At 40.2% G+C, this 26,455-nt stretch overlaps 1 protein-coding gene across 1 annotated transcript in view; it reads right to left on the reverse strand.

The window, feature by feature from the left end:
* Window positions 1-17,848, reverse strand: part of LOC146161084 (uncharacterized) — a 51,865-nt gene extending 34,017 nt beyond the window's left edge. Inside the window, 17 exon segments of the mRNA XM_083384191.1 lie at window positions 396-480; window positions 1,536-1,651; window positions 2,514-2,708; window positions 3,333-3,422; window positions 3,863-3,991; window positions 5,646-5,768; window positions 7,123-7,287; window positions 7,870-7,980; window positions 9,433-9,526; window positions 10,041-10,184; window positions 11,589-11,698; window positions 12,757-12,993; window positions 13,298-13,393; window positions 15,586-15,691; window positions 16,607-16,761; window positions 16,974-17,039; window positions 17,449-17,848. Of these exon segments, the coding sequence (XP_083240317.1) occupies window positions 396-480; window positions 1,536-1,651; window positions 2,514-2,708; window positions 3,333-3,422; window positions 3,863-3,991; window positions 5,646-5,768; window positions 7,123-7,287; window positions 7,870-7,980; window positions 9,433-9,526; window positions 10,041-10,184; window positions 11,589-11,698; window positions 12,757-12,993; window positions 13,298-13,393; window positions 15,586-15,691; window positions 16,607-16,761; window positions 16,974-17,039; window positions 17,449-17,661 (2,235 nt within the window). The 5' untranslated portion in view covers window positions 17,662-17,848.
* Window positions 17,849-26,455: the final 8,607 nt, after the last annotated feature.

Raw genomic sequence — 26,455 nt, forward strand, 5'->3', positions numbered from 1 at the left:
TTTTTTATGCATTTTTCATTTTATGTATTTTAGTTTACCAATATGCATTTTACTTTCTAGGAACTGACTATGCCAGTGTAGACGAAATATATTGCTTTAACAAAATGCCTGATCCTGGTTTTGCTCAGGTTTTTAGGCTTTGAGTTTTATTTGGGAATATTGGTGGTAAATATGACAAGTCAAGCCGATAAATTAACGGTGTATTGGTGTTGCTTCAATTAAGAAATGTTTAAAAGAGCGAAACAAAACGCCAGACATCGTTTGCTCATTAAAATACAGTAATGGATTTTCAGCGTCTTCATCAACGAACAGCGTGTAATGGGCGCGAACTTATCGAAAGTCAAGTTTGTCTTGATACGGCGGGCGACGTCGTTTGTTGGCATTACACGACTTACCTTCACTTCGTTGGAAGGTCGCCCCTTTGAGCCGGAAATATCGTCTTTGCTCGTAGCCAGTCCGAGGGCTTGCTCAGCTAGCGGCCTGTTAAGGGTAAAACATGAGTCTAATTTGATATACAGATGTAGGCGAGGTCGTACAATAACATTGTCAGGATGGTCAACACAATTTATTATCGTAGAACCTTAACGAAGCATATAAATTAAAAATAGCGCCTCTGGTAATTGTAATTGTTAACCAGCGTTTCGGCAACCTATACAAGCCGCCTTCGTCAGGGTGAATGACACTGAACGCTCGAACAATAAATGGAAAGCAAAAAAAGGAAAAAAGCTGAAATAGACGCGAACAACGAACGATAAGAAAATAATTAGCGACTGCCTCTAGTAGCAGGTGCTTGTAGCGTGCAGAAAGCATCACGTCAGTTTTGACATTCATGGTGTTACCCTTCTTATGGAACGTCAAAACTGACGTGATGCTTTCTGCACGCTACAAGCACCTGCTACTAGAGGCAGTCGCTAATTATTTTCTTAACGTTTCGTTGTTTGCGTCTATTTCTGCTTTTTTGCTTTCCATTTATTGTACGAGCGTTCAGTGTCATTCACCCTGACGAAGGCGGCTTGTATAGGTTGCCGAAACGTTGGTTAACAATTACAATTACCAGAGGAGCTGTTTTTGATTTATATTACCATGCCTGGTAACAACAGTTTACTTAATGAAGCATTTTCACGAAGCATGAGACTTAATCTTGCTAATGTAACAAAAATCGAAATCAGAGAAGAGAACAATAGCAAACTGAAGTGTTTCTAAGAAAAGCAAATGTTCTTCAGACTGTTCTAAAATTTCAGGAGATTTGAAATGGAAATATATTTCGCCTATAATGTCATCATTAGTACCTTGATTGGTTTAAAAACAAAACGTTTAATGTTTTTTACGTAATAAAGTCAAGTTATGCTCCACTGTTCGACAAAAGTTAAATATTATATATATATATATATATATATCAAGCTATCAAAATTTAAAAAAGAATACGTTATTGTTAAACCGATGTTTAATGTCCACACTTGAGCAGTATCAATAACGATGATAAACCAAACGTACATTGTCGACAGAAGGATCCTCCTACTAAAAATCCATGTTACCTGAACTCGGCGAAGTCGAAGGTCCTCGCTCTCCCCTCCTTCCTCCTGTTCTGGATGCGAGCTCTCCTCCTCTGCGACCTCTCAGTCACTCCCTGCTCATCTCCGTCCAACTTCTTCTGTTCCTCATCCTTAAAAAAACATTGGTTCCTTAAATACTGGTAAACAAAAGTTACCTATTTTTTGAGCAGGCTTTACAAATTTAAACCGTAATTTCATGCAAGCAAGGCAGGCTACAAAAACTACTAGCCTTTGACAAGGTTCAAACTCATGTTCTAATGCCACATGGTACTATAGATTCCCTTCAAAATGTGAAGTGTTTGCGCTAACCGGATGCAAGAATGGTGTCAAGCTTTTTTTTTTCGACTTGCTGCCCTGTGTAGCACAGTTGGTAGAGCGACGGACCAACTATGGCGGGAGGTCTACTATAATATGCAAGGATGTTTGACATTGACCAAAAGGGTCGCGAATGATCTACAATTTAAGTGTTATCAGTAAATCTGCTCACACTAAATTATTTAACGAAATCCGTCAAGTACCGCCTTACAACCAATTAAGCAACTGACCGTCTACTATTGTAAAGTGAACTCCTTTATAACTCTAGGTTAGTTAAAGTATGTTCAAAGGCTCTGAATGGGATCATCCGAAACCAAATACCATCATTACTGAGGTCAAATAAGCAAAATTTTGAATAAAAAACGTATAAAGGTGGATACTGGTTATACTAGGCAAACATTTGATTATTAGCGTTAAAAAGTTTAGTTACCGTCAGTTGCAAAATCAATACACTGGATCAAAAAACCATGCCTAAAATACCTATATCAATTTGCTATCGAATCGGCACCGAATCAATCCCGGTATCTTACAATTACCGATACTTGGCTTTCGGTAATGACTCCCATAAGATATTATCGTCCATTATTGGCAGTGTCAGCTTTAATACCTAACAGTACATTGTAATGTACATACTATATAGGTGACCGCCTGAATACATCTTCTAGTCGAAATGGAGGGCTAACTTACGCTGATCTTGGCGATGACGTCATTGCGCTTCGCGTCGTGCGACTTGGGTGTCGGGTCGTCGGGTGGGGGCAGGCCGGCAGTGGTGATGGCCCGCATCCAGTTCTTGCGGATTCCTGACGTCATGGCTGCCAGGAGGTGCGTTGCGTCATCCGTCTGTTAAATGAGATCAGACGGCGAGTAACCTCAAGTTACGAAAAGTGCTCTTTTTGGTAATGGACGTGTAAATCTTTTTTGTTCGCAAATAAATTTAACGCCCATTGTACACCGTTTTTCCCATTTTTAGTGAGCTTAAAACTTTAGTTTACACAGTGTTACCCTTTTCGACTTTAAGAAATAATTATGCTGTAAGTCTAAGATGTAGTGAATCCTACTCTTGGGCATTTTAATTATACTTTAGGAATACTAACATCCGAGCTAAACAATAAAACATAGTAGTATTACTTATATTCAATAATTTAGAAAAAAAAATTGTTTTGTACTGTAAAGAAAACTGTGCGATTGCTTTAAATTTAGGTCAAGTCATAACTGTCGCCAACGAGAAGGCAAGTATTGAACGTTTGCCGTATTCACATATCTGGATATAAATGAATTTGACTCGTGCGGAATTTCGTAAAAGGCCGTAAAACAACGCGTATATTTTAGGATGCACAAAACGCCGCACCGTAGAGCAAAAAAATTGAACACTCAACGTGAATTTACGACCAGCATGTCGACACGAAGTGCAAAACGGTTGCCTTATGTAAAAAGGCGCTGGTTGGTAAAAGTCCCTCGTGTTACCTTGACGTGAAATCCATAGTTTCTTTGCAAGTCGACCTCCTTCACTTCGACCAGGCGCTGCAGGTCTATCGCTCCTTGCAGTTGGCTGATCTGAAAAGAGTAAGGTGATGATTATAGGCTTGTCAATGCCCAATAGTTAACAAAAAGGGTGCAGCCAAGTCGTACTTATTATTAAAAAAATCGCGAAACATATACAATGCTCGTAAGGGTTTCACATTTTACATATTGAAATGTTGTGCAAATAAATAAACCGCGGGAATTCTTTAAGTTTTTAAAGCACGGAATAAATAACTTACACATCCCAACTCGATTTAATACTAATTAATTAACCTAACACAAGTAGTAAATTTGGAAAAAGTATATTTAAATGACTATAGCAACTGCAGATGACATGTGAACACGTATGACGTGCTATTCGAAAGAAGAACTACTGAAATCCAATGTAGAAACAGACTAAATGTTTCAGTCGCTTTAGTAATCATAACAATTATTTATTGAAAAATTAAAAAAAAAATCGTTTAAGCACTCACCTCCTCGGAGGTGGAATCCTGGTAGTAGCGGAGCAGTTTGCTTCCCAGCACGAACCAGTGCTTGCTCCACTGGCTGCTCTCGGCATCTTGGATTGTAAGCCAACCCTTCTTCACGTTAAACAACTCCGACTAAAAATAGAGAAAATATTTTTGTATTATTAATATTATTATAGTATTTTTCCTTTGTATGGCCTTCCATAAGTGTCGGGTGTCCGTCTCACACCGTCGATTTGCGCTTTTTATTTTTACAACAGTTTAAAAGCGGATACAGAAGTAAACATGGTTTATTTTACGTCGCCTAAAAACAGTCACCACAACTGCCAAGAATTTTCTTTTCAAAATGGGTTACTTATCGCGGTGCACTTGTTAATCTTTGTGACAACATTTTTTTTGTTTGCCCTAAGGACTTAACTTTGTTTCAAACATATAGTTTCTTCGTCTGAATAATTAATATCCATGATATGTTTAAACCTAACTTTGTTTTGGCGGAAGTTAGGCTTGGGGCAATGGGCAACATCGCGCTGAAATTAACGTTAAATGTAGCAAATTACATCCCAGCTTAAAATCTCGTGAATAAAACGCTAAAACGGGTGGCACTGCGACCCCAAAGAATCTGCCTGAACCCATTAGCGCTCGTATGTGAGACGAGGCCGATTGAAGTCGAAACAATGCTTTGCGTGAATGCGAAAACGGACTAAAAGCACGGGTTCGTCACAAAAACAATAGAAAATCCGATTTGAAGGCGAAAAGTAAGGCTGCCGCTGCAGCAGCAACGGGCGAATTGGCGCAAGGACAATAAGAGCAAATTAGGAAATAAGAGGCTTAGCTGGCGGCCACTTGAAACGCGCTGAGTACGCGGTGGAAAGGCACTTGGAAGCGAGCTGGAGGCAACGAATAATTGCCAGCGCGCCGTCCTTTGCTTTCACTCGGGCCGTTTCGGCTTGGCGAATTTAAAGATCGAGCTCGCACTTGAGTGTACACGATTCCCCAAATCTCGCCCGTTGCCTCGCAGCGGCAAGAAGAGAATCAGCAGCTAATAGTTGCCTTAATCGAGCAGCTACCGGGAAACGGTTTTAACGACGCTGCGTCGACCAAGGATTCGGGTAGTTTTTAGAAGGGCAAGCCAACACATTATTTATTAACACATGGACGTTACCTAGGTCGCAAATGTTCCAAGTTAGCTACCAAGCGGAAAATCCAAGTTAGCTACCAAACAAACGTAAAAGCATTTCTAAAGTGTGGTTTTATGTACATCGAGCACTGCTATCTTATAATTTGCTTTCGAAAATTTATTTAATTACAACAACACAAATAGATTCCGACAATTAGGGAATGCCAACTCCTTGGGACCATAACAAAGGTTGTTATTATTATTAAAACGATGCATGTTTGGCTCTTAACCGTTTATCACCAGCTGACTTTCAAACGCTCAAAAACGAATGCAGGATCAAAGGGGTCGAGACACGGGCGGCCTGTCGTCGCCAGAGGGCCTCGTTAATGCAAAATTAAGCGGTGCGAGTGACGTGCCAGCAGCGGAACTCTCAAAATCGTTAAGACAAAACGAAGCCGTTTGAAAGGTTGTTGCCCGGCGACTGATATGTGCGCACAAGGCGAGAAACACAGCACCTATAATTGCCCCGTAAAGCGGTCTTCGGCGCGTGTTTATTGCGGTCAGACGGAAAGAGGCGAGCTCGCGTGTGGCCCGCACCGAAAACGGTCATTTTCACGCGCATGTTTTGACGTCATCCTGGGCCATAAATCATCGTCGGGCGGCGAGACTTACCGACAAGGCGATGGAGTCGTAGGCCTTGCGATCGAGCGATTTTGCCCGGCGAAGAGCGGCGCCGCTCAACCGCGACGGCTGCTGCTGTTGTTGTTGTTGTTGCTGCTGGTCAGTCTGCGTGCCCTGGAAACAAATTCATTTGGTTGTATTGGTGTTGTATGAGATTTAGAAAGGTCTGATTGCGGGCCTTATTCGAAAATAAGGTTGACGACGCTTCAGTGAAATATTTTACCGTTAAGTCGCGTAACCTTAATGTATCTGCCACCAACAAAAGTCATGAATTCAATTAAACACGTTAGGAATCCCAAGTTTGGTGGGATCGTACTGTAAATAGGAACAAAAGCAAGAGCATTTTTATAAGCGACAATCGAAATTCACGTCCAATGTAAATCAAACAAAACCTCACAGGGGAGAGCACTTTATTGTAGAATCTTGCCAGATGCTTGTATGTGGTTCTCTTAAAAGGCATGCTGACCCAAAAAAGTTCTGTTTTTTACAAGGTCAAATATAAAAAGCGAGAGTTTTACAGAAGTCGACCGGACTCGCCAAATGCCGTTGCACTGCCATAACGGGAACTAAATAAACTTTAGGATTAAGAGGTAAACTTAGGGAAGTGCCTGTGACTTTCAAGCTAAAAGACAATCTCAGTAAATCTGACATGAAATGTCAATTTTAAACCAGTAGGGAAATTCATTGGTGCTTTAGTTTGACATTCAATGACAAATTTGTTTGAACTTTGGAACGGAATACTATTAGCGAGATGGTTTTAACTTGGTTGACCAACTCGCTTGCAGCTGTTTTGAGACTACCTATCTGTGGCAAACCGAGACAACTGACGTTTACGATTTGTGTAGCCAGATCCCAGTGTACATACACTAATTACACATAAGAGTCGTTTGCTTTGTGTGTGTTCGAGCATCAATCATAAACAGTGGTTTTTGGACAAAATAGAGAAAGGTTTGTAATGAGCGATTTCCAGTGAAAGTTTTAATCGATTACAGTAATGCTAAATAAGTAACCCACATTGTTTTGCATAGAAAAATTTACTTTGTGCTTGTAGCGCACTCAACATGGTTTGTAGTACATTGGTTGTTTTTTGTCGTTATCGTTACTCTAATCCGGTGATTCTTAACCTTTTATGGCTTACGGCACCCTCAAAAATAATAAAATTTTAGTTGAGTATTTTACTGAGATGTCACTATAAATGGAACTGGAACGACACAATAAATTCATATAGGAAAAAGTCACTTGATATAATAGTCTCTAATCGTACAAAATAGTTGTCTCAAGAAGCTTCCCAATTGAGCAAAAATCAGATTCTTAAAAATTCCCAAATACCTATCGGCACCCTTGAGTATTAGAAAAGGCACACCAGGGCGCCGCGGCAGCCCCGGTCGAGAACTACTGCACTATCTAATTAGTTAACATAAATCAGCTGTAAAATCCCAGAATGTCCCGGCGAAAGTTTGGAGTATACCTGTTTCATGTTGGTCGACCTTCGCGAGATGGTCCTTCCCCTCCTTTCACCCTCCCTGGGTGTCGTGGCCGGGAGGTTATTGGCAGTGGGGGCAGGTGGGGCCGGTTCGGGGGCCACATCCGGGTCCACTTCTGGTTCATTGTTTTCCTTGTTGCTCTGGTCGGCCTGAAGTCCAATTGGCGGTCGTCGTTTAAGTTACAACTTACAAGTCCAATTTATCCTGATATACGTTTATTATATTTTGAGAAACAAGTGTCAGAGCGCAAACGTGCGTTGCCAAATATAATCTCGGGCAAACACCTGAAACTTATACATATTTTCATGTCTTCATCTCAAGTGAAAATTATACTTCGGGTGGAATTGATTTAAGAAATCATAGACATTTTCATAATATGATTTAAAAATAAAAATAAAATCAGATCACCAAAACATGAAATAATTAGGAACATTACACCCAAATCTGAGTTTGTCAAAACAAATAAGATCCCTAACAATGTGGTTCTAAAAATCTAAAAATACAAATAAAAACATATAGAAAAACTTATTTGCAAATTGCAGGTAAAACAGAAAAGCGTGCGGGACGAAATTACCGTCCGTGCTGCTATTCGACTACTGATTTTCGGTGGGGAAAATCACAACAGAAAATACAGGGGGAAAATCACAACAGAAAATACAGGGGGAAAATAGAAATCAAAAGACAACTACAAGAACCAGGAGGAATTGGCAAATCACCAAGGGCCACTTTACCTGCATCACCTCGAACTGGTCGATAACCCTGGACCGGCGACGCTCGCGCCCGAAGATGCGATCAACCTCCTGACGACCTGGACTCCTGGCCCGCGACCTCCGCTCCAACTCCTTGCGAAGAGCGCCGCGAACACGACCACGGGGCGGTTTCCGGTCGGGTGGGTGATGGGGGTCGGGTGGGGCCGTTGTAGCAGCGGTGGTGGCGGTGGTGGGTGGGGGCAGCGACAGGGGTAGGGGCGTGCGGGGCAGGTGAGGGGAAACAAAAGAACGCGAGGCATGCTGATTATTGTGGCCGGGTTTGTGCGGCGAAGATCATTGTTATTTTTAGTGGTGGCGGTGGTTGCAAATCAAAACCGGGTCGAAAGGTTTTTGTCGCAAAACCGCAAAGCCGACACCGAAAAAATGGGGGTAATCATAAAAATCAAATCAAATCAAATCAAAACGCAACAAAACACAGCAGGGCGGGGGTGAAGCCAGTCGCCAACGTAGAGCAAGCGTCCACAGCACACGGTTCAGTGCAGGAAGCAGCGTTCGGCGGCGGACGGATTAATATTGCATGGGGGATCGCGGCGCGGTTGTTCCAGTCCAAGCCGGGGATAAGGGTCAGTGCGACAGCCCGTACGCGGCACACAGCGGCAACGCACAAAGGTGACGGTGATTGGCGATTATTATGATTGCATGAGGATGTTCGCAGGTCCACAGTGTTGCGGGCAACATGTGGCGGTCGGCGATTATTATTATTTTTTTTTTTTTTCGAAAGCCGTCGTTAGTGGCGCGGTTTATGCGGATGGCAAAAAAAAGTAGCGGAAGATTTTAGGAAGAGGGAAACAAACGCAACTGTTAGAACTGTGTTCTATTCATAGTTAATTAGAAAACGTGAAAATCAACTTTAGCGTGATATTTCGACAAATTAGGCATTTACCTACCGGATGGCATATATCAAAAAAGTGACAAGAAAGGGTTTTCACTAGGCGCAAATAAAACTGGCGCTAATAAGGCGTTAATTGTAGACCTTAAAAAAAACATTCGCTGGTTTCCAGTGCGATGGGCAATTTTAACATTAGGTACATTGCACAACCGGGAAAAAGTCACCTTTCTTGATTAGAAAAAAATAAGAGGTAAACCGCAATATTGCGCTTTCTGTTTGGTTATATACTGCCAATCGAAACTGAAACGTAAACAAACCAAAACGTGCCCAACAAACTTCTTTAAGTCCCCACTTGAGCGCATTATCGACGCCCATCGAGACCTCAGCACAAAGCCATGTGGTCTGTCGATATTCAGCCGGCGCAACTGCAATCCACCCGTGCTGGCTTAATGCCAGGCGCCACTGTTGCGAGGCTGTTAAGCCGGCCGACTTAAAACTGTCACGAGAGTTCGACACTCGGTCGTTCGCTAGAAATGTATCGGAAACGCAAGAGTCACAGCTGGCGACTGGAATTCCTCGAAATTAAGCAACTGTGTATGCCGTGGTCCACATCTATATGCTAAAACAACCCGAGAGGCGGACCCACTACTGCTAAAGCTACTGGCTAGGTTTGATTACGATGCACGAACTCTTACCTTGCGTTGTTCTTTGTAGTGGCGACTGGAAATGCGCTTGGCCTTCGGGACGTCGGCCAAGTTGTGATATTCGTTAAACTGTTTTTTCTTGCCGCTGAAAAAAAGAGAAGGCTGATTACGCCATTTGTATTTTCTGTTAAGATCTGGATATACAGGCAAAAAGGTGTATGACTTGATCTATTATTGAATAAACCCTTAAACTTTCTAAACATGTCAAGCCATACCTACGCTCGCTCTGTACATAAGGTATGTGTATTGGATAGGTAACAAGATAGCAAGAATAAATGTTGAACGTAACCATTATGGCATTTGTAAGCTGTGTCCAGCCATACACGGTACAAAAAGCGGACTTTGCCGCCGTCGAAACGCGAATAATAGGTTAAAGTTCCAGGCGACACGGGGACTGCGGTTTCACAGATAACTCGCTTCTTGTGGCGTAAAGCTACACCAAATTGTAGCCGCAGATTCGGATGAATTTCGGACCCATTTATTAGTAGGGTTGAAACCGTATGGTGCTCAAATAACAGGGCTAAAAAACACTCGACAACAAGTGTAATGGAAAAGCTTTTTTGCACTGAAAAAAGGCAATACCAATCATCAACGGTTACCTGACATGCGTTTGGCTTCCGTCGGTGCTTTCTCCGTAGCTTTGGTTGCTATTCGTCGAGTCCAGTGAGCTTGTGGATATACTGACGTTCCTTCGCAATTTGCCGGATGCCAGCGAGGAAGGGAGGCCGTCGGACTTGGATTTGCTGGTTAAAAAGATATGGCAGTGTAACTAAAGTAACGTTAAATACCATGATAGTGAAAATCGCATGGGGAATGATGAGTACCGGGGAAACATAAATACTCAAACAAAGTTAATTAGGCATAATGAAAATAAATGCTAATAAATTTATTAAAAAATCTGAATTCGCGAAGAACGCAAGTTTTAAATCGTTTATATTTTTCTGAAAAACACTTCTTTTAGGTCAAGCTGGCAGCCCCGGGGCCAGTCGCCGCTCTAGACTGCATTGAACAGGCGGTACGTTGCATTATTTTTCTGTGACATCGACAACCTTACGCAGACCGTTCAGTGTGAAATCGATTTTCGGCATGAAATTTGCCATCGGATATAGCAATTAGAGCGACTGGAATTTATGCGCGTCGAGTGAAAACGATTCCGGCGCATGCAGCACCGCGGGAAAATCCTGAACTAAACGTGACAGATAATCGGGTAATTTGGATCAAGAGAAATTTGTATCTGTCGCCACAATGGTCACAATATTGCTATTGGATTGAACATAAGCTTGCAAGTACGGTCACGTATGGTAAAAAAATATTTGTTATGCGATCTAATCTCCAATGAAACCGGTGTGTTTTCGTTCGCAATTAGATACTCTATACACGACTTTTCATTTACATGTGATCTCATACAGAACTGAGCAAACACAAATTATTCTATTACCTGTCCTATATGGTACAACGAAAATACTCTTTTACAATTACTACTCCAGCATAAACGCATGAAAAAGTACTAATTACCAAGTTTAAATACCAACGGATGCTTGAAGGCCTTAATATATAAGTAGTATCTTGCAAACTTCAGAGAAAGACGAAACTGTAATACAGTGGTCAGTCCGGGGCATTCGGGATGACAAAAATAGCTATAACCAACCGCTGACTTTCGGTGTAAAAAACTAACCTTTTCATATTTTTTGGCATTCTCAATTTAATCCATAAAAAACAGTGTACAACGTTTATTATATAGTTTACCGTGTCGCTGAAACATGTTCTAGTTTCATTCGAGTCAGGCGAACGTTCTTAGGCAATTGCCATATTATCCAGATTAGGATACTTTGTGCATCAGGCAACCCCTGTACATTAACATTCATGTTGTTAGTCTTTAAATTTAAATAACACGGACTTTGTTTTTGAGTTTTGCAAAGGAAAAAATTAAAAGGTAACATCAGTTGTGCCTCGGGTAAGTCTTAGCGATGTTCCCTAACCACACACACAGGCCTAGTATGCGGTTCAACACAGCGTACAAGAAAACAGCATAGCCGCCAACCCCATTAAGCATCTCGCGCGTGTGAGGAGAACGTGCGAGATATATTGTCACCCGGCCAGAGAGCAGTCGCACAGTTTCCAGAAAACTAACTGCAATGTGTTCTTACTTGGAGTCGCCGTCGCCGCCGGAAGCTGGCTTGCGATCGATTGTGAAGTAGCTGGGGTCGAGTTTTGTGCCGGCGGCCGCCGTTGGAGGTTGAAGCCCGTCGTCGCGCACCTGAAGAACAGCCAAGAGTCAACAGCGGCGCAATCCAGAAACAACTACGAGCGAGATACGGGAAACACGGTCGCCTTGGGAGATTCAGGTAAATTTATTATCGTACTATATGACAATTTTCTGCCATTTTGGAAAATAACCTATCCGTATTCCAAACAGACATGCATGCATCTTAGACATAAATGCGTTAACTGACAATTATATGATATCCATATAATGCCGCGTTTGCCTTAATTGATTCCTAGGTAAAGTTAGGTGTGTCGCCGAACTTTTTGTACTTTAGCAAAAAACTAATCGCATTCCATATAGGCATGTGTGTTGGACTTGATTGCATACTAGTATATAACTGACAGTGTTCACATTTTCTGTTGCAGGTCATTCACCTATTGCCTTGACTTGCACAAAACAACGTTGCTCTGTAAAGCGCTTGCCGCTACTATTAAGTTAAAGAACCACGGCTCTGGGCAAACAGCCGGCGACGCGGGAAAGGCAAAGCCACAAGGTGGTCGGCGATCGTAACACGTATTTGTGTTTGCTCTGTGTTTGTTGTTGCGCTTAAGTAAACCCGAGTAAATCATGGCGAAGGAGGGAGGGGCCCAAGGCGTCCGCTCCCTGGAGTCTTGGCACAACACCATGGCTTTGATGCGTGAAATTAAACGTTCCGGAATGAGAAAATTTCTGGTATCTGGGTTTCTGGTGAAGTATCTTTCTTCTATAGTTTCTTGTAAAGCCGCAAACAGCAAGAACACTTTAAATAGTTATGAAGCGGGTGGGTGTTAATTACAGGGGTTCAGTAAGGACATTTACATTATGTTTTGTATACACGAAACTTAAATTTAACTTGTTACTAACAACCTAATCAAATAACTTGCAAATGTTTAACAAAATTTATTGCCTTAACTATTTTGCTTTGTGATTAATATAATCACTTTTTGCAATATGACTAATCAAAGTGTTGAGCAAAAATCAGATAGCCTTTATGCTGTGTACAGTGATCTAAATTTGTCTAATTAAGATTAAAAAACATGTACAAATACAATAGATAGTGAATTCCAAACCTCTTCCCGGTTGCTGGGATCTGGGATCGCTTTATAGTCCTTTTCGTGCTTGCGATACGGCTTGCCCGAGTGTGGTGTGGGTGATTTTATTTGATAAGATGCAAACCCTCCGCCACGTTCCGATGTTGGGCTTCGGACGCTGGCCGAACTTGCATAAGAAGAAGTGGAGCTGTTTCTTGACAAATTCGAGCGGGGACTTTCTGCATATGGCTGCTGCTGTTTTGCTGGTTCTTCAGTCTGACGGACAATAGACAGTGCAGAATGAAATGAACTGGTGGACCCTTTTTCGTTTTTTTTTCATTTTTTTTTTGTAAGGATTAATACACATGAAAGTTTTCTTTAATCCAGATTTTACATTACGTCCAGATATTACATTGATATATCTTTATTGTGTATAAATCTGCAGCAAAAAATGTCCAGTTTTGGTTTAAAGGTTCATGGTAATGCTTAAATTAATCACTGCTAGTATCCTAGGCTGGTTGGATTGATGACCATGTTGGGAACCACTGTTGGAATGCTGAACATAACATGAAGTACAAACCTTGGTTAGAGGTGAAGGAGAGTTGGGAGTATGACTTTTGATTTTACCGAGAGGAGTGTTTGGTGCAGAATAGCTGGTAGCTACAGGTTTGTTTATCTACAATGGAACAAAGCATGCATGCCAGACATAAAACGAATTGATGCATTTAGAAAAAAGAATAACATGAGTTAACGGAGTACAATGAATGAGTAAGCCTTAGGTAAACATTCATCAGAAAAATATTGAAAACAAAAACATTTAAGGGTGGAAAATAATATAAAAGAATATGGGCATCAAAATATTTTATGCATAATAAAAATGATAAAAGCATGAATTAAACTTATAAATTACAAATTAAACAAAACAACCACCTTTCTAAAAAAACATACAAAATCAATTGCAACTGCATGCCATTCTACTAAGTTGTGGAATGCCAATTTCACATAATGCATCCCTACACATTACACCTTGTTAAGTATGCCAGATTCACCTTACTTTGAATTTTGAAATGATAATATGAATCTGAAAATTAGGTGATTCAAACTTTCAAGACTGAGTTAACGCATTTATTTCCATCTTAAGCAGTCGGAAGTTGTCAAGACCAAAAGGATATCCTAAGTGACTCTTTGGGGAACAACATGTTTGAAATGGCACATTAAAAAGTTGACTTTGGATATAGAACAATGATAACACTAAACATGCCACATATATCAAGGTACTTATTTGCTCTTGGTGTCAATCTAAAACAACATTGCCTGATCGAGTTATTTTAAGTGATTAACACGATATATGTATATATACTTGTGGATACATCTTTGGCCAATTGGCTTCCCACAGCCTACATTAATGGGAATAAATTATTGATGTGATAGGTGGTGGAAATATTTGTTAGATTGCAAAAGTTATGTAAATGTAATGGATAATTCAGGGTCAACTGAACTCCCACGGCAACGACGAGCCACGGCCCAAACAATGTATTTTTAACTTTGTTAATATGGTTATATGTTTAATGTTCTGAACATATAAACACTATTACTCTGAACAATTTAAATTGGCAGACAAAACTTTCTTACTCAACTTAACAAAAACAGGAAGTATATTAATACAGTTTAGAAGCACCTGGTGACTTTGAAAAGCCCTTGTAACAGTTGTAGGTGTAAAAAGTAATAGGAAACATAAACTAGATGCTGAGCAAAACAACAAGCGGGAGTAATTTAATTGGACTTCGGGATTCAATTGTAGGGTTGGTAATTAGGTTACCTTTGTATAAGCGCTACCGCTACAGGAAATGGGGAGAAACAATGTCATTGATATGGTTAGCTGGCCAACAATAGCGACAACTCCAAGCCTGGGTTAATTTAGGATGCCAACCCAGAATGGTGACTACAAGATTTGCTAGGCAATTGGTTTGCCGCATATTCGCATACTAAAAGTCTGTCATGGGCAATTGCCCTAGATAAGTTTGATATTTGCCTCCAGAAAATAGACCCTGTGGCAAGACTTTATGTTGAATAAAGATATAACTCTCATACATTTGGACAACTAAACTCCTGCTATAATGCAGTGTTGAATGCCTTGCTGATGAGTGATGATGTAAGCTCATTCGCTGAAAGCAGGGGCAAACAAATAAAATAACCGTACTTAAGCCAACTTAAAGATACAGGCTACAGTTAGGCCAGAAGCACGATAATTTACCTATTTACCCCATAACAAGATTTAGTTTATAATTAAGGTTTGTTGCAAGAGTGAGCTCTGAGAACTAAATGTTTGATAAGCTTGCATGAAGGGTCAGCATGGGAAGAAACAACTCAAACATATAATCACAAAATTTAAAGCATTCATTACAGCTATACGTATGAGTAAGATGAAGATCTATAAACCGGCTTCATATGCACAACAATCGCACCATATTTTTATTACTCATTTTTTGCTTTATCAAGGTATTTTGTAAACATGAATGACCAATCAAAGATTCAAATGGCAGAGTCTATCATTAAGATAATTAAATTGTCATTTTTATAAAGCAAGTGCTGCAACAATAAAAAATAATATAAAAAATAAACAAAATGGCTGCAAATTGTAATTTGCACTGTAATAGGCAACACTCTAATTGAAGATATAAGCAGCTTATAAGTGATACAGGCAGCAAAGCTAAATACTACCACCACAAACATATTAATAGGAGCCACCCAACAACCAACATAACTTACTGAACTGAAATGAACTAAAAGCGCCATGCTAGAAGCACATGCTTAATCTAAATAGAAGTGAAACACAAGATAATGATATGCAAATCTTGCATTACAAACCTGGGCTGAATTCTGTGGCACTTCACTTCTGCGCTTCTTAAACTTTTTCTTCATTCGTAATTCTTCCTTAATCGTGTCAGGATAAACCACAAGGGTGTCATGCCACCTTTACAAAAATAGCTTTGCTTAAAACTAAGCAAAATCATGTATTTCATTATTTTTGATGTTTTTTTTATCTGTTCCATCTCCAAAACAGATTTCTTAGCAGAATACCAATGCTTGGTATACAAAAGAGGGGGGGGGGCAACCCGCTGCCCACAGAGCAAAAGTATGTTGCTTGTTGCAGGACTTAGTAATAATAATCGAGTGGAAAAAAAACTAATTTAATTTAATTTAAAATTTTTTTTTTTTTAAATTGAAAATTTACAAATTTAACCAAATAAATGCTACAACTTTTCTATGTTGCATAGAGTAAGAAAAGCAGATATGTACGCCAGCAGGTTGTACCCTTAGTGTTTGTTAATTAATGTCACTAAAATATTGGCGCCTTACGCACAGCTCTTTGATCACTACTTTTCTTGGTAATACACAGGTTGTCAATGATGCTTCAAGATGCCCTGGTCTGCCAGAATTTATCTTTTTTACAAGTACCGTCCAAATTATTGTCACAAAAAAAATTCAGCTAATGCTAACGATTTTTGATACAATCAATAAAACTAACATAATATTTCAATAGATTGGTATCTTGCAAGTGCAACATAAGCTATGTAAAGACGTTGCAAGAAAAACAAATTGAGAATCACTGATTTAATGTATGACGGTGAGTAATGAGGATTTCAAATTAAGATTTACAAACATACTGTATCGATCAGTACTGACTATCAACACCTGATAAATGGACTTTGGGTTGACTGCATTTCAGTTATGGTGTATATTTATGGTCGCTGAACAATGCCTGTGCCATGTGGACTAATTCCGATGAACCTATTTGGCCATAGTTGAATCCGGATAGGCATATTTGTCCAGTTGGTATAAAAGGCTGCACACCTCTGGCATAAACAATTAGCACAAGTCTAGTTACCCCATAATATCTTCTCTGCATTCTCCTCTTACAAAGTAGCGCTGTGATTCTGGCATTAAAATACAAAGTGTATGCTTCTGGTTTGTCATTTCATCCGCATAAATCACATCAGTGCAGAGGTTCATGTCAATTGTTCCTTGAGCAACAGTGGTTGCCTAAAATAGAATGCAAGGTTATTAAATTTAACACAAAACAATTGCCACTTCAACTTGACAAAATAAAAAGTAATACCACACTAATACAGATGCAAATAGCACAACTTAAACTATAAGAACTGTTATAACTATATATAGATTTTATGATTTTACATTTCAGAAATTATCTATAAGAAAACAAAGGTTGAGGTACATAAAAAGCTGACACTTACATTATCATCAAGTTGATATCTTAGAGCACCATGTTCATAAAGTATAAACATTCTTCTCTGCCATTTCTTAACAAAAAGAAAATAAAAAATTGTTACAAATTTTATACAGACTTCAAACAAATGCAGATTGGTATTATAAAGTTGTTAAATTGCAAAGTGCATAATATAGCCCGATGGCCATATTCAATCCAACAATTAATTTTTTTCTGCACGATTTTTTGTTTTTTTCAGTATTGCAAAACAAGCTATAAAGTTTAGACTTTTTTTCAGTTTAGGAGAATAAACAACATATATTGTTTTACAGATCATTTTTGGCATTTAACATAGGTGCGAAAATAATCCTTAAAAACGACTACAAATAAATGATTTTAAACATTAAATGTGAGAAACATCATAAATTAAATTCATACCACATAGAAACAGTTAATAAAATACCATGTGGGCGACCAAAATAGATCATTAAAAAACTACCTACCCGATTCTTATGCAGTGGGTTGGTAAAATCTGTGCCAATAGGTGCAAGCAACAGCCACCCACAATAAATTGGCTTGGCCTTGGAAAGATCCTTGTCTGATTGCAGGTGGGTTTCTCGTGGACGAAAGCAGTTTTGACATTTGTTCTTGTTGAATATATTTGGCGCAAAGTTTTTGCAAGGATTTTCTTTACCACCACCCGCCAAACTTGACATTTTGCAGTTTAATAGAAAATGATCGGAATGAGGTGAGTGTATATCCAATTTATGCCTCCACAAAGCTTTGATTATCAATATACAAAATCTTTTAGATTGGTTCTAGCAAACACCCAACCATGCTCTTTCCTTGGTTCCTTTGGTTCAATTACTAGTTTGTTAAAATTACTGTACACCCTACATGTCACTAAACTAGACTTCAAAAAAAAGAGTACACAGAGTACACAAGTACTGAACTAAAGAATTGTACCACATTTTTCATCAAGGGTTTATAGTAATTTTTTTAACTTACGGTGGGTCAAGTATTCTTATTATTATATTTATTCTCCAATAATAAGTTCTTCCATGCAATTTCAATTTTGGCAACTAGTTTCGTTACTGTAAAAACAGTGGTAGGATTCTAGACCAGCGCCCTACTGTAGTAATATAGAAATAATAAAACCATACAGTAAAGCAACCTATATTAATATGATAATAATATAATATTTATATGGCAATTTAAAGTGCGCATATTAAAGACACACATAGTCCTGTATACGGTAATTTAAAGCGTAAAAACATGACGAATGAAATCAACCGATTAACGCCTGCATTACATTTATACAAAAACAACATTTACTTTTACGTTAGCTGAAAAAACAATAACTGCCGATCCATATATTTGCTGTCAATCGTTACAAGGCCACAGCCCAAGGCAAACCATGCACGAATACCGGAAATCGATCGGCGAAAATTTTCTCTTTACTTGCTTCGCTTTCTTGGTTGCTTTGCTTTAAAATGGATAAATTTGCGGCTCTCTAGTTCCACTTTGTGATAAAAATTGGCATCATTTTCTACCCTAAGTTGTTTATGTTGCAAGTTTGTAACCATAAAACCAGTAGCGTCCAGCGTATGTCTGTTAAACTGCAGCACTCCTTATTTTAGATAGTTCTTAAGAAAATTCAAAGCGGTAATTCTATTTCTCATTTCTTTATTTTTAGCTGTAATTTTTAGACTCTAACCTTTTTTGTCTGCGAACCCCTTGCGATATTTTGCCGCGTAGGCCTACCACCCGATTCCAGAACCTTGCTTCTAGAACGATTATATGTGGCAAACAGAAGTAGGTAATTTGCGTTTATTTGGCAATAATAATATTAAACTTTTATTGTAAAAAACATCAGCATACGGTCTGAAAACAACTCGCATATAAGCAGGGAGTCGAACCGGAACCCAACCGGAACTTTATGAACCGGTTTTGGGTCAATTTTATCCGAACCGTAACCGAACCTGAACCTGTTTTTATAAGATTTTAAGGAGCCGAACCGGAACTGAACCGAATAATTTGAAAGTACCTGAACTTAACCGAACCCGAACCTGTAAATAAAAGCGGTTCGCTCCTGCATGACGTCACAACTTCTATTTTACAGAGTCAAGTTACGCCATGTTCGAAATTTTATTAAAAAAATATGAATATTGAATAAAAAAATCGTTGATTTTTTTATTTTTTAGATATTTAAATAATGAGTTGCTGTTTTATTAATAAGTCACGTAACTTAAATTAAATGACTTACAATTCAAACATTATTCTCTACATTTATCGACCCACATTTTAAGATTTAACGCAAATTATATTGTATCTGAACCGGAACTTTATGAACCGGTTTTGAAATAGCGATGGTCGAACCAGAACTGAACCGGAACTTTTAAATTCCTCCGAACCGAAACCGGAAATGAACCGGATTCCGAAAAAATTCTTGAACCCGAACCGGAAAAGTCAAACGGTTCGACTCCCTGCATATAAGCCTAGGATAGGGTTACCGTATTTTCGTGGCCTGAAATCCGGACACTCTTTAGCCCCCACTAGCGGTTTTTAAAATGAATGCTTTGCCTAACCATTGTATACCGGAGTGGATTTTTGAACATAGTGTCGTGAATTCACCAGGGGTGTTCAAAATATTTCTGCGATAAACTTCCAGGCGCACATGGCGAGCGAAGCGAGCGCGATTTTTTAGGTATACCAGCATTTCTTTTAAATTTCTGGCAAGTTTTTATTACATTGCCGAAAATAAAAATGTTAAAAATATAATACGTTTTCCGTTAACGGTAAAGAAGCGCTGATCTAATTCAAAAGACCGCATCAAAACGTAAACAAGTTGGACGTAGAAAGATCATTCGCGCGAAGCGGGAAAATTTTTCGCACTTACGTAGTTAAAATAGTCAAAAAGTATTTAAAATGGACTCGTATCCAGTTTATCAAAGTGGCGGCGGACCAAATGAATTACATTGGCGGGGCGCATCCGGCCTGCGGGCCGTAGGTTGCCGACCCCTGTTTTAGACTTTAGGTCTTACAATAGCATTGAATTGGGGCTTTCTGTCCCTTACTTCTTCTTCTTTCGTGTTGGTTAGATATCTGGGCAGTGGCTTGTGAGCCACTGCGTGGTAGAGGGTTTCGCGGCCAATATTGCTGCCCAACCACCGGGACAGGAAAAGTTTGGACATTCTTCCACGATGTGGTTTGCCGTTTGTGTGGCTCCGCACTCACATAGTGGGGAAGAGGCAAGGCCCCATTGAAACATAGAGGAGGCAAAACGGCCGACTCCTGTTAATAAGCGGTTGCGTCTCACATTCGCTGTTCTCGACAGCTCTGGGGCGTGGTAGCGAGCCGCGGAGATGGATGCGTGTAGCTTTGTCTTGTTTGTTGACCATTCTTCTTCCCAGGTTTCCTCCTTCCATTCTGACGCAGTTTTGCCATCAAGGATTGCTTTCTTGAATGACTGTGCTGCGGTTACAAAGGAGTGTCGTGACTTCAGTCGCGTTGCCTGCGCACAGCCTGAGATTTTGCTGTGCAGTAGGTGGTCAGGCCACAAGAGTGCCTTGCGCGATTGAGCAAAGGTTGCTCCCTCTCGCCTTATGTTAGTTGGCGCAATCCCTGCTAGCACTGGGAGGTTGTTTACTGGGGTCGCTGTTAGACAGCCAGTGATGGTCCGCAAGCAGTTATTTATTGGCACGTCCAGTAGTTTGGTGTGTGCACTCCTGGACCATGCGGCCGCACAGTATTCTGCTGGCGCGTATACAAGCGCGAGTGCAGTAGATCGCAAAACATTGCTGCTGGAACCCCATGTTGTGCCAGCGAGTCTTCTAATTAGAGCTGCTCGGGATGAGACCTTGTTCCTCAAACCCTCCAGGTGTTTTCGATACGTGAGGGAACGGTCCAGTTTGACTCCAAGGTAGGTTGGGCACGGGTCAAAGGGAAGGTTGGAGCCGTTACATAGGATGCGTATCTCCCTGGAGGCTTCCCTGTTGTTTAAGTGGAAGGCGGGGGCGACAGACTTTGTTTCGCTCAGCACCAATCTCCATTTTTCAAGGTATGTTGAGAGTTTGCCGACATCCTTGATGAGAGTACTTTCGACAGTTTCCCAACTCCGGCTTGACGTAAGTATTGCGATGTCATCTGCGTATGAGTATTTGCGGTCAGTGGTTTGGGGAAGGTCATACATGTATATGTTGAAGAGCATCGGTGCAAGCACAGAACCCTGTGGGACCCCATTTCTTAGCCGCCTTAAACGACTTTGTTGGCCGTCGCTGGTACGGAGAATGAAACTCCTGTTAGATACCAGTTCCATGATAAACTGCACCATGCGTTTGTCAGGGACGGTTTTCAGGAGCTTGTAGGTTAGGCCCTGGTGCCATATGGTGTCATAGGCAGCTGTCAGGTCTAAGAATACAGCGCCTGTTTTGTTGTTGGCTTGGTAACCGTCTTCAATATCCTGCGTCAGGAGGGTGACTTGGTCTGATGTGCACCTACCACGTCTGAAGCCTGCTTGCTCTGGTGGTAATTTGGGATCAACGACAGGTTCTAATCGTGAGTGTATGATTCGCTCAAGGATCTTGAAAGGGATGCTTAGCAGGAATATTGGGCGGTAGCTCTTCGCATCGTCGATTAGCTTGTTTGGCTTGGGTATGGCTATCACAAGGGCTCTTCTCCGTCGCTTACTGATATCTTCAAACGCTCACTAAGATTAGCATTTGGAAGTCTCGCTCTATGCTTGATTTTTTTACAAAATTCATCGACACTGGCAGTTGGTATTCACATGAAAACACTGTAGAAAGTTCATTTTTTCAAGACTACATTGGAAGATCCGCACAAAACGCTGAAAAGATCCGGAAACGGATCGGGATCCGCCATTTGAACATTACCGCACTAGGCTATTGGGCCATCTCTGATTTGACCTCTGGTGATCTCTAGGCTAGGGTTACTATATTTGATAATGCGCAAATCAATAACAAATTTACCTCAGTTGCATTGACCAACTTTAGAATATTACCAAAGTACTTTACCGCCATTGTTTTCTTGTGAAAGAAGGATAAACACGAAACTATACACAAACAGAAAAGAAATGTTGGCGCTCTTTCACTATTGTACGTAAAAATTAATAAAAAAAAAATTTTCTTCAAATGCCGCTTACCACAACCCATATTGTTTGGGTTAGGGTGCGGGTTAGCGTTTTTTTGAGGGTGGGTCAAGTTATTATTAATAATAAACATAATATTACTTGACCAACCCTCACCCAAACGCTAACCCGCACCCTAACCCAAACAATATGCGTTGTGGTAAGCGGTATTAATATTTTTTTTTTGCATAACTTTTCACGTACAATAGTGAAAGAGCGCCGAAATGTTGTATTGCAATACACGAATGCAAGTTCTCATTTGGTCTGCAACAGACTTCTTGTTGTGCTATTTTTCTACTGCTTTTACTGCTTTATAATTTTCTTCAGCGAATATACGCTCTTATCGTTTCAGACATGTTCTAAATTTTGCAAATCGACTAAGATATAAGGCCTTCAGCTATTAGCCCAGCTCCACTCATCCATGTATCCCAAATAAAGCGCTGTATTGTCGTTTATGACGTAACAATGAAATTATTACCCGTAACGCAACAAACAATTCAAAAAAAATTCCGGACATTTAAGCATATTTTGGCGTTTCCCCCCGGACGCAGTTTGAACACCAAAATTCCGGACGTATGGCAACCCTATAGCCTAGGATCTAAATACCCTCGCAAACTACAAGTGCTATTTATACCACAGATAGAGAACCACTGACCTGAACCCATTTAGTTACATGTCTGTTTGTTTAAAGTGGACCAAAACTCATTTTATAAGGAACAGAAGATTCAGATATATCGGCAAATGTGTTTGGTGTGCACATGGACATAGGAAGAATGAGAGTTCCTAAAGGGTGTTTGACGCAGTGATCACGCGAAGCCAAAAGTGAAAAAGTCCCCCGCTCACAATTAATTTTCTCGGAAACGTGTCTAGCTAATTCAGTTAACAGTGTCGCCAACTATAATCCCCGACACAGTCTTCGTTGTCAATAGCCTATAATGGAAGTTTTTTCTTTCTCGAAAACCCAATAAACTCAACTTCGTATCAGACCAGGTCAAACTACGGCTATAGGGCCGGAGCCGGCCCACCAAGCAATTTATTTCAACAATGACCAATTTCCTAAAACTTTTTAGGCCGAAGTGAACATTTAGGTAAAAATGTATTTGTGACAACTATTTGTTTTATTTATTGAATGCAATAGGCTACACTTGTAAGACTCAGCCTACTTACCTACATATGACAGCTTTTGCCAGCTTTTCAAAAAAGGATGGTTTATTCAACAATAATACTTCATATTTTGCGTATTACAGAACGCTTTTTGTTCACCCTGACCTAAAACATTTTTTATTATACAGCCTCCTGCCTAAAAAAAGAATGGCTGCCCCTTCATTAAAACCTTTACTATTCGACTACTGTTGCAACAAGCTTGTATTTTGTTGTGAGTTATATTTGTTAAACACGATATACAGTAAAACAGGATCGCAACAAATACCCGATGTCATTCGCGGTAGGCTAGTGTGACCAACGATATAATGAAGCCAAATGGAATAAGCTACACAATAATATACTCACGACAGAATAAAATCTAAATCGTCCGAATTTGTTTTCCCCAGTTTGGAGATATAAATTGGGCTAGGGTTAAAATTGTTAGGGTAGTTCGTGATCTATACTTAGGGGTGGGATTTAGGGTTAGGTAAAATGTTGTAGAAGCATGATTCTAACCATTTAGATCTTTTTACGACTATTAGGTATTTGTCCTTTTTTGGCCTCATTCCAAATTGTGTTTTATTCCGCTGTTGATAATGTTCTTATTTCGGTATTATGGCTGGAGCCCGGTTCATCTTCGCGAAAAGGTTAGCTTCTATGGCATGATCTTAGTGGCGAACTCAGCATCTTCCTATACTCGTCAAACGAGCAAACGATGTACAATTCCTGGGCAAAGAGAAAGGCACTGTTGAGAAAGATCGCAAGGCGCCGGGTGCGCACATCTTCAACGATATGGTAAGTAATCGACAGGAGCGTGATGCCAGAGACCAAGGAGACCGTTAGGGCGACCGTAGATCGAGTAAGGATGTGTCGGATTTTGGCGTTTTTTTGACTGTTGAACCTGCCCTGCCTGCGAAGAGTGGCTACAGATCCAGACTGTGAATTTTCGCACGCGACTGTCGAATTAGTCTGGCTTACTTCAGACATCCTGTTAGTCAGTTGTGTCGAGGACGCTGCCGATTCAGCTCGACGTCTGCGCATCGTATTCAGCAGGCGCATTCTCAGTTGAGTTCTCAGCGGGTAGACAAAAAGTCCTATGAAGAGCAACTGGCCAGATGTGAAGGCGAAACCCACAAGCACGACAGCTAACATATGCAGCTGATTCGCCCTCATATCGTGCTTGCAGCCGTGAGCGACGATCGTGTACGCGGCTTCGAGTGATGAGTGTACAATGATGCTAATTATGCCTGGTACGAAGCAAACTAGCAATGAAGCGCGGCTTAGAAAGATCAGGTACCTGTTGTAGCGTTCCGAGAGTAGGCTGTGCGAGTAGAAGACGTTCTGACGCAGCCAGAAGACAACGTAAGAGACTGCAAAGGCCAAGTGGTAAAAAATGAACGACAGCTTGCCAATGACGTCGCACATATGATCGTCGGCAAAGTGCGACGACATAAAGAGCTCGACCGTTGAGAACACCATGCGAAACTGGCCGATTACGCAGCAGAGCATCGCAAAAACGTAGATGAGTCCCTGGTTGAGTTTCTCGTAGTTAGCTAGGCGAGCCTTGTGCCACTTTCCCGCATGATGGCCGTAGTGTACGAGCGATAGGACGAACCAAAAGTTGACAAGATTTAGCAGAAGACAGCCGACCACTGGCAGCCAGAAATTCCAGACGCTGTTATCGCCATAATTGTGAGAGTGGTCGAAGCCCGCTGAGCGATTCCACATTTTACAAAATTCCAAGCGGTCTCCATATGATGATAAGCTGCCGAATTCTTTGTTAAAAAATAAAAAAAATAACAAATAGTTTACACGTTAAATAAGGCCTACAACTAAATAGCTTTTATATAGGCAACACCGCTATGCGCAATAAGAATGACCATAAATAAATGTTAGAAACCGAACAAAAGCAACGCGGTCGTAACCTAAGGCCGCTAGACTGGATCCAAAAAGTTTTAGACCAGCCCATCATTTGTAAGGTCATATTTAAGTCTAAATTTCAAAGAGTCATTAGGAAATGGCCTTTTCTATTGAAAGCATTTCACCTGAAAAGCTGCAAATTCATGTCTAACTACTACTAAATTAAAAAAACAAACAATTTAGCACAAGCGGCATTTTTTATTGCGCAGCATAAATTGCTTCTCTTCAGCCTATCGCGATTTTCTGTCTGTGGCTGTAAGTAAGGTATAGCTTCCGCGTTAGTGTTCTCCGTATTTCTGTGTCAAACGCGAAACGCTGTTCATAGCTCACAGTGATGTTCATTTCCTCTGGCCATCAATAAAAGCCTTCGGTGCCTTAGATGCAGGACGTTCGCACTTCACTGTCGTGTTGATGACTTATTTAGCTTCACAAAACTTCACGCTATAGTTAAGGCCGCCATCAGAAATTTAACGAGGAGGTATTTTGAAATTTCTAGTAAGAATGTTTAGCAAACACTGGCGCAATCTATTTTAACACAAAAGAAATCACGACAAAATTTGACGTTGAACATGATTATAATCGCAACCAATTTTATTCAACAAATATATAGGCCTAATTATTGTCAATGAATAGTGCATAGGCCTAAGGCTAACGTAAACGTACAATTATTTAAAAAAAACGTCATTTTGGAAGTTATTCCTTGAGACTGGAATAACAGTAAAAAATAAATAGACGTACATTTAAATAATTTATTTACTTGATTAAACGTGTTTTTGCAAAATTTATATCGAAGAGAAACATACGCGCAATACAATATCCAGTCACGTAAGGTACGTCCGGGACATAAGACTTTATCTATTGTCACTTGAATGAACAAAACACAAAAAATGACTAGATTCGGGACCTAAAAGTCTTATGAGTTCATTTGACTGTCGATAACTTGAACGAAAGACTCGTTTCATCGTTTCGCAATACGAATACAGGGCCGTTTCGAACACTGATATTAAAGCCGTCCTTCACAAATATTGGTGGGCCAATCCAATGAATAAATGACATTTTATTCGAATACCGCGATATCCGATATAAGGGTTTCGGGGTCAGATCCGATATCAAATGGCGGCATTGCTACGCTCAAACAAGCAAACTGGATTAAATTGAACCGTTTTGCATTTTTGTCAGGTTATTATGGTCCAAACTCGTAAAGTTAACAAAAGAGGTATTAAAAATAGTTTCATTTTTCTTAATAAAGATAACAGCTTGTAGCCATCTAACTGTATGTAGTTTAAAATATGCATAACAAT

Source organism: Ascidiella aspersa, chromosome 3 (genome assembly GCF_963924565.1).
Source record: "Ascidiella aspersa chromosome 3, kaAscAspe10.2, whole genome shotgun sequence".
In the NCBI taxonomy this organism is placed as follows: domain Eukaryota; kingdom Metazoa; phylum Chordata; class Ascidiacea; order Phlebobranchia; family Ascidiidae; genus Ascidiella; species Ascidiella aspersa.